Source organism: Phyllopteryx taeniolatus, chromosome 12, assembly GCF_024500385.1.
Source record: "Phyllopteryx taeniolatus isolate TA_2022b chromosome 12, UOR_Ptae_1.2, whole genome shotgun sequence".
In the NCBI taxonomy this organism is placed as follows: Eukaryota; Metazoa; Chordata; class Actinopteri; order Syngnathiformes; family Syngnathidae; genus Phyllopteryx; species Phyllopteryx taeniolatus.
Genome location: NC_084513.1, coordinates 9,690,529 through 9,699,142, shown reverse-complemented (window position 1 = coordinate 9,699,142; position 8,614 = coordinate 9,690,529). Strand labels below are relative to the sequence as shown.

Below are 8,614 nucleotides of genomic sequence, written 5' to 3'. Positions count from 1 at the left end.
AGTGTTTGTTTATCATACAAGAAATAATTTGGAAACAACATTATTTATTTCAGTTGGTGTAACAAAAGCAATTCCTACTCAGCTACTGTACTTCGCAGGAAATTTAAAAATAATGCTGGTCATTAATGACATACACAGTATCTAAATGTATAGCTTACATTCACTTTAAAAAGTGGAGACCAGTACCATCTAAATTCCAGATTTTGTATCATTCAAGTAACACCACAAAACTGCTTAACATGAAAATTAATTGACAAACAACTGTCACCATTTATTGGTCTAGTATACAGTGGGAGATAGGGCTTCACTGACTTTTTTTCCTATGAATGTTTTCTATAAAAATATAAAAACATATTTTGTATATTACTTTAAGCAAACAGTTTATTCTTCTGATTTAGATTAACTTCAGAGCACTTTTTATGACCAATTTATGCAGAAATTTGATAAATTCCAAAGGGTTCACATACTTTTTCTTCCCACTGTACGTGGTCCAAATTTGGTTGCCATCGGAAAAAAAGTTCATCTTTACTACCTCTGAAAATTGCCAAAATTACCTCTGAAAATTGCCAAAATGACTCTAAAATTGCTAAAGTCTAAAATCGACCCAAAATGGCTGACTTCTCCTGTCTTTGGAGGGCATGGCTTCTTGAGACTTTTTTGTGGGTCTACTCATGATAGACATGCCTACCCAATTTGATGTTGCTAAGTCAAACCGCTCTCGGGGGCTGAATTATCTAAAAATTCATTAAACTACATTCACTGGGACATAAGTTGATCTTATTCCACAATTAAATAAATATGACACAATACTACACAAAACTAGAATGCAATTTCTGAGTGAATGAATGCTGAAGATCTGACACTGCAGTGAAATGCTGTGGAATTCATTGCATTGTTGACATCGAGAATGTGAGACTGGGAATAGGAATAGTTTGAATCGGTCGAGAAATGTGGTGGGAGTAAATGGACAAATAAGGACAGAATAATAAAAACTGAATTTTTGTGTTGGCTCTTTAGCATTCACACAATTAAATAAAAAAAATTCTCACAATACAGTACACTTTAGTATTTCCAGTGTTTTCAGGATATATCCAAAAAGTAGGTCCATAAGACTTCTTATCGCTACTTAGGAAATCAAAATATCAAGTTTCAAGTTTTTATGGCTCTTGGATAAATACCTATACAGCGGCTGAAATAAGTATTTAACACGTCACCATTTTCTCACTAAATATAGTTCCAAAGGTGCTGTTGACATTAAATTTTCACCAGATGTCGGGAACAACCCAAGTAATCCATACATACATACAAAGTAGAGCAAATAAGATCAGCTATTAAGTTGCGTGTAATAATGTGAAATGACACAGGGAAAAAGTATTGAACACATGAAGGGAGGTCCAAAAGGGCATGGAAAGCCAAGACAACACCTACAATCTATCAATAATCAAACAGCATTCCAGCCCCTTGTCAGTGCAAATGAATATCAGCTGGTTCAGTCCTAATTGATGGCCAACAAAAATGTCTCATTGCCAAGGTGTGAGCCAAGACACATGATGGGTAAGAGCAGAGAGCTGTCTCAAGACCATCGCAAACTAATTGTTGCAAAACATAACGATGGCATTGGTTACATTCGCATATCTAAGCTTCTGAATGTTCCAGTGAGCACGGTTGGGGCCATAATACATAAGTGAAAAGCCAATCATACCACAATAAATTTGCCTCGATCAGGTGCTCCTCCCAAGATTTCTGACAGAGGATTGGCAAAGAATTATCTGAAGAGTTGTCCAAGAACCAAGGACCACCTGTGGAGAGCGTCAAAAAGACCGGGAATTAGCAGGTCCTGTTCTCACAAGGAAAACAGTGAGTAATGTACTCCGCCGCCATGGCTGGTATGCACGCTCACCACGCAAGACCCCAATGCTGAAAAAAAAGCATGTCAAAGCTCGTTAAAGTTTGCTGAACAACATTTGGACAAGCCAGTTAAATACTGGGAGACTATAGTCTGGTCCGATGAGAGCAAAACTGAACTGTTTGGATGCCATTATGCACACCACGTTTGGAGGAGAAATGGCACTGCACATCACCTTTCACCTTAAAAACACCATACCAACAGTCAGGTACGGAGGTGGGAACATGATGGTGTGGGGCTGCTTTTCAGCAAATGGTACTGGTAAACTTCACATTATTGAAGGAAGGATGAATGGGCAAATGTACCGTGACGTTCTGGACAAAAATCTGCTGCTATCTACGAGGATGATGAAAATAAAACGAGGTGGACATTTCAGCAGGATAATGATCCCAAACACACTGCCAAGGAAACTCTCAATTGGTTTCAAAGAAACAAAATAAAGTTGCTAGAATGGCCTAGCCAATCACCTGACTTGAATCCAATCGAAAATCTATGGAAAGGACTGAAACTGGAGGTCCATAAATGAAGCCCACAGAACCTTCAAGATTTTAAGACTGCTTGTGTGGAAGAATAGGCCAAAATCACATCAGAGCAATGCAGGCGACTAGTTTCTTCAAACAGGAGGCGTCTTGAACCTGTCATTGCAAACAAAGGCTTTTGTACAAAGTATTAAATAAATACCAGTTGCCGTGTTCAATACTTTTTCCCTGTGTCATTTCACATTATTACACACAACTTAATTTCTCATCTTATTTATTCTACTTTCTTCGTATGTATGGGTTAAATGGGTGGATCCCAACATCTGGTGAAATTTTCATGTCAATAGCAGCTTTGGAAATATATGTAGTGGGAAAAATGGTGACATGTTAAATACTTATTTCAGCCGCTTATATATATATATATATATATACATATATATATATATATATATATATATATATATTTTAATATATATGTTTTTTAAATGAACAAAAAGTCACTCTGTACATTCAGCTATTTCTGCTCCGTCCACGAGAAGTGTGTGAATGAGTCCGTCTCGTTGTTTTCCGCTGCTCACCGCCTTCACACAGCAGTTGTGTTCACCCAGGGTGAAGTGGGTTTCTGTGCCGTCGTCCACAAACTCGCCCTGGGAGGAATAAGTCAGACAGATGCTGTGTAAGGATGATTTTAGCACTTAAGAGGTAAAAATGCAATGCCCCACAAAATCTTAAAGGGAAATACAGGTACATTAATCCCTCGTTTTGCTTTTATTTTGCTTTGTTTGACTCTGCTGTCTGTAACCAGGTCGGCATTGCAAATGAGAATCTGTTCTCGTTTGCTTTACCTGGATAAATAAAGGTTTGTCGCTGGGGTTACCTGCCAGACCACCCCAATAAACGGGGGAAAAAAATCGTTTAAGTTCCATGCATACTCTTTCCTCACCAATTAACAAAACAGTATATGTATGTGAGGTCAGGTGTTATTTTTGTCCACTTGCGGTCACCATCTAACACCTTCTTTACCGTAGTAACTCTGACTGTGAATGTGTGTATGCCTTTTAAAGGCGGGTCTACTTGGTTGAGTGACATGGAATTGGCCGGATGACAAGGTAGTGCTGGCTGATGTACAGTGATGGTGTCATCTGAGGCTTCTGGCAGGTGTGCTGAGAATGTGCTTTAGATAACTGTATTGTTTTACCGTTTGTTTAATAAAGCAATTGAAAGACCACAATTTCACACACCCCCTTTATCTACACCCGTTATGGATTACAATTTGTTCAAACTAACGGTTGTATCCATCCATCCATTTTCTGAGCCGCTTCTCCTCACTAGGATCGCGGGCGTGCTGGAGCCTATCCCAGCTGTCATCGGGCAGGAGGCGGGGTACACCCTGAACTGGTTGCCAGCCAATCGCAGGGCACATACAAACAAACAACCATTCGCACTCACAGTCATGCCTACGGGCAATTTAGAGTCTCCAATTAATGCATGTTTTTGGGATGTGGGAGGAAACCGGAGTGCCCGGAGAAAACCCACGGGGAGAACATGCAAACTCCACACAGGCGGGGCCGGGGATTGAACCCGGGTCCTCACAACTGTGAGGCTGACGCTCTAACCAGTCGTCCACCGTGCCGCCACTAACGGTTGTAGTTAGTTACAAATGTTGTTAATTCAAAAGTTGAAAAGTTGTAAAAATGCATCACTGCACTTACTGCAGTTTCAATCTTCTCTCCATTACACCAAATATCCATGGTATCTTTCTCTGTAAGACAAGCAGTTAAGACAATATAAGACAAAAACACAATAACATTTTAATGACAACTTGATGATAGGTCGGTCTTGTGTGCGACCGGTTTCCTGGCAGGTCTCAGATGTGTCACTTTAAAATGGATTAACCATGAGAACAAGATGGTGAAAAGCTTGAAAGCTGCTTAGCCTCAACGTTGACTCTGCGGGCAGCTCCACAGGTGGAAATGAAAATGATTAACAGAGAGGTTTTAAGTTGCCTTACGATGAACTGGAAACCAGTCCGGGGTGTACCCTACCTCTTGCCAAAATTTAGCTGGGAATGGCCCCAAGTTAACCCAAAGACTGTCCTTAAACGTGAATGTGAGTTTGTCTATATCTGCCCTATGATTGGCTGGCAACCAGTCCAGGGTGTACCCCGCCTCTGGCTCAAACCCTAACCTCGGCTTGAAAGCCGAATTTGGAAGACTTAGTCTTGCATGGTTTTGGAAACACAACACAAAAGAGCAAAAACTTATCCAAAATGAAGGGCACAAAAGTGATAAAAGACTGAAAAAGTTAAGGAAATGAAATAAATGCTAAATGTACATATGGATCACTTTAGCGACTTGGCTGCTGCATGCGCCACATACATGTATCTGCTACACTAATTGACAAAGTGTCATTTGGTGGCTTTGTGATGAAATGCGGCCTCCACCAGTGAAAATACCATCCGACACTGCATCCTCATTCAAAGGATAATCTCTCTCAGTAGCATATTTGGTGGTGTTGGTTGAAAAGGATACGGCCTAATCCTTTCAGGATCTATCTAGAAGCACTTCCGTAGCCATTATCACAACTCAATGGGCTGTCTTGTCCACAGATTGAGCACATCTGACGTCACTACCGGGTAATCCGGTCATGTGTTCGATTAATATGGCAGCACACTTTACAATTTATAAAACTGTTTTCAAAGTTACTAATTGTGCAAGAAATTTCACCTTATTTTCAATATAATTATAACAAAAGTACTATGAAAAAAGTTTGTGACTCAGTAAAATGCTGTAATAGTAGTCATTGTTTGTAGAGGAGGAGAATATATGCCTTTGTGTACTGTTATATAATTGGTCTACATGTGTTACTCCACCGTTTGTGTTGAAGTATCTTTTGTGAAAAATTGCAATTATTGATGCTAACTGCTAACAATTTCGCTGCCGTTTTCCCACATATGTCAGTATCAAGCTAAATAGACTCTCATAAGGCAGCGCTACGGAGTTATTTAAAATACACAACATGAAACATCTTTGTTTCATGTTTAGTTTGACAGTAAACGTCAACTGGGAGTGGTATTTTACAGCTTGAAGCCTTTTTTTTCTTTGCTATTTGCCAAAATGATGCTTATTGTGAAGTACGTTTAAGTGGGTTCACTCGCTATCACCATACTCTCAAATTTGAGGTGACAAATCAAAGCAATAAAAATAGACCGAAAGACAGCTCGTATCTCGAAAAACTCGTAAGTCGGGTCACTCGTATCTCAAGGCACTACTGTTGTTGTTGTTGTTGTTGTAGTAGTAGTAGTAGTAGTAGCTCACCCAAGACCACCCTGGTATCCGTCCCATCCAGGTTGAGCACCCAGGTGCTGGCCACCTTGGCCCGGTTCTCCATGTACTTCTTCAGGCTCTTGCCGTTGATCTCCAGGGTGTACTCGTAGGCGAAGCCGCTGATCGGGTCGATGTTGATGGTGGCTTTTGTGTCCAGCTTGCCCACGATGAACGTCTCCTTGCCCACAAGCTTGAACATCCAGTCCCGCCTCAGCACCTCCTAGAGCACCAAAATTAAAGGGACTGTATTGAAAGTTGACTTTTTAATGGCTTGTATCCAAATAGTTGGGTCTCTGGAGTGCCTTTCCTCCCATCAAGTGTGAAATCAAACAACCAAGTTCATCGTTTGCGAGCTGCCGATTCCTGAACATGTGTCTATAATGTCACCAATCGGCTAACTTGTACAATACCGCCCTCCTCCCATGACTTGGCAGCTAAGGCGGGAAGATTCGCCACTTTCAATTGTGGTACAAAAGTGTACAAAAGTGTTGCAAATGAAGTGCTGCCTCCACCGGTTAAAAGGCTTTCATTGTCTGCCTTGTTCAACCTCCTAGCTCCGCCCCCAATCATCATGGTAATGAATACCATACTCAGCATTGGCCCTGCAGTAGAAGGGAAGGTGGGATCTGGCCATCTATCCATCCACCCATACATTGAGCAATTGTGCTGCCCCACGAGTGAAATGGCTCATATCGTCTCAACGGATGCTCACATTTTTTTTCCTCCACACTCTCGGCTCCCTTCCACTAGTTCTGCTCACTTAGTTGCAACAGCTTTGCCCCTGATCATCAAGACAACAAAATCTTGATTCGCCATTGGCCCAGCAATATATGTGATGGTGTGAGATAGGGCCGCCCCCTCACAACAGGCTATAATTCATCATTAATCCTTGGGGTATTTGAGAAAAGCATTTTACAAAGACACCTGGTGAGTGTTTTAAAATGTGTGTTTGGGGGGGGACATAATGTACCTTTCCGTCGACGTAGATGACCCTCTTGCCGGTGGTCGTCCCGTGCTCGAATTCGATCCTGTGGACGCCGTCGCTCAACGCGACCTCCCACACGCCAGCGAGGTCGCCGGACATGCTTGCTGCAGACGACAACAACACAAACGACGCGAGGGCTTCCCTTCACTGGAGGTCATGTAGCGAGGTAAAGAGCGAAATTAACATATTGACGCAATTACGTTTGAAATACGCCAAGAGAAACCCTGCAAAAGAGCAACAAAAAGGATAAAAATCCTGCGAGCGCTTGAGCTCAGGTTACAATGTTACTTGGATTTCCGGTGTCGACTTGTTTCTCTTCAAAATAAAAGCAAACGCTCGCGCTAGACAGCGTTAATCTACATTTTTCTTTAATTGCATAGCAAATAAATGTTGTAGTTACCGTACAATAACTTTACCTTTTACACCAAAACCATACTCTTTGATTTGTTTTCAGTTCACGCAGCCTATTAAATACATTTGTTTGAAAACAGAAACGGAAACTCCGATGCGCGAACAGTCTTTACACCGACGTAATCGCTCCCATTAGCTTTTGGCCACTGCTGATGTCAACGTATAGACTCAGAAATTGCTTTTTTAAAGTAAAGCCTAACTAACTAGGCCTTTTTACTGTCTTAAATTACCTCGAATGCCTTTCGGGGTGGACGCTAGCACAGGTGTTGGGCGACTTTCGACAGTAGTTTTACAACGGGGCGTGAACTCAAGCTGGTATGCTAGACTGTAACCATAGCAACATGGACATCCTCTTACGTTTACCTTTCGCCACGCCCTCTTCAGTGGATCATGCTTTTAATAAGAATCAGAATCAGAATCATCTTTATTTGCCACGTATGCCAAAAAAAAACACACAAGGAATTTGTCTCCGGTAATTGGACCCGCTCTAGTTCGACAACAGGCAGTCAATTGACAGAGAACAATTTTGAGACATAAAGACATTGAGAAAAACAGTCACTGAGCAATAAAGGGTTGCTAGTTATCTGGTAATGCCGGTACATTTTTTTACACATTTTAATATTTGGAAGAAAAAAAACAGACGTGGTCATTGTATGTATTTATTCCTGTAAATATATTTTTTACCGCGTTTAAAAATGAAAAATTATAATATATACACTCGTAATATTTATACGTTTCTCTAGCTGCGAAATTTAGTGAAATCTCGTTGTAGTCACCTAATCAAGCTAACTTACATAATGTTTCTTAACAATGTTGCTAAACAACTGGGCTCGGTTATGTATACTGTAGTACTGTGTATGCAATATGCGTTATTAGGATTCCCACATAGTTTCCAGGCAGGACACGCCCTGCTCCAATATTACTGGCTCCAGGACACGCGACGCTGCATGAACCGGAGCATTTTAAGTGTTACACCTCTCTCTTCAGCCAGCAAGTGGCAGTAGTAGATGACTTTTGGAGTCATTTCAATCGGACAACTACACTAACTTCTGCTCTTATGAGCATATCCTTCCGCATAAAAATGCAGTCAGAACAGATGCTCCGTGAATATGTCGTTTAAGCTGGTGATAAAAAACAATCCTTAAAAAAACAAAAAAAACAAACAAATATTTCGTCGAATTACGGCAAGGATCAAGAATTACAGTACAACAATTTTTTTTCTAGCAGCGCTGAAATCATTTTGTTTTGAGGGGGCAGTCCTGTCTCATGCGAAAAGCAACTCACTCCCTCTCTCCTTCTACTGCGGTGCCAAGGCTGAGTACATCGTTCGTTGCCATATTTACCCGAGGCAGAATTATTTTCACTCTTGGAGGCAGCACTTCATCACCAAACCACCCAATTACACTTAGTGTAGCAGATCCGTGCATGTGGCGCATTCAGTGGACACATCACCAAACACCAATATCCCCCGCAAACACACTATCCGCTCCCATCCTTTCTTCCTTTC

At 41.2% G+C, this 8,614-nt stretch overlaps 1 protein-coding gene across 1 annotated transcript; it reads right to left on the bottom strand.

The window, feature by feature from the left end:
• Window positions 1-24: 24 nt before the first annotated feature.
• Window positions 25-7,516, bottom strand: faima (Fas apoptotic inhibitory molecule a). The gene is made up of 5 exons (XM_061792577.1): window positions 7,338-7,516; window positions 6,682-6,800; window positions 5,703-5,931; window positions 4,098-4,147; window positions 25-3,032 (listed from the first exon to the last, which is right to left on the bottom strand). The coding sequence occupies exons 2-5, from the start codon at window positions 6,793-6,795 to the stop codon at window positions 2,883-2,885; spliced, it is 543 nt and encodes a 180-aa protein (XP_061648561.1). The 5' UTR covers window positions 6,796-6,800; window positions 7,338-7,516; the 3' UTR covers window positions 25-2,882.
• Window positions 7,517-8,614: the final 1,098 nt, after the last annotated feature.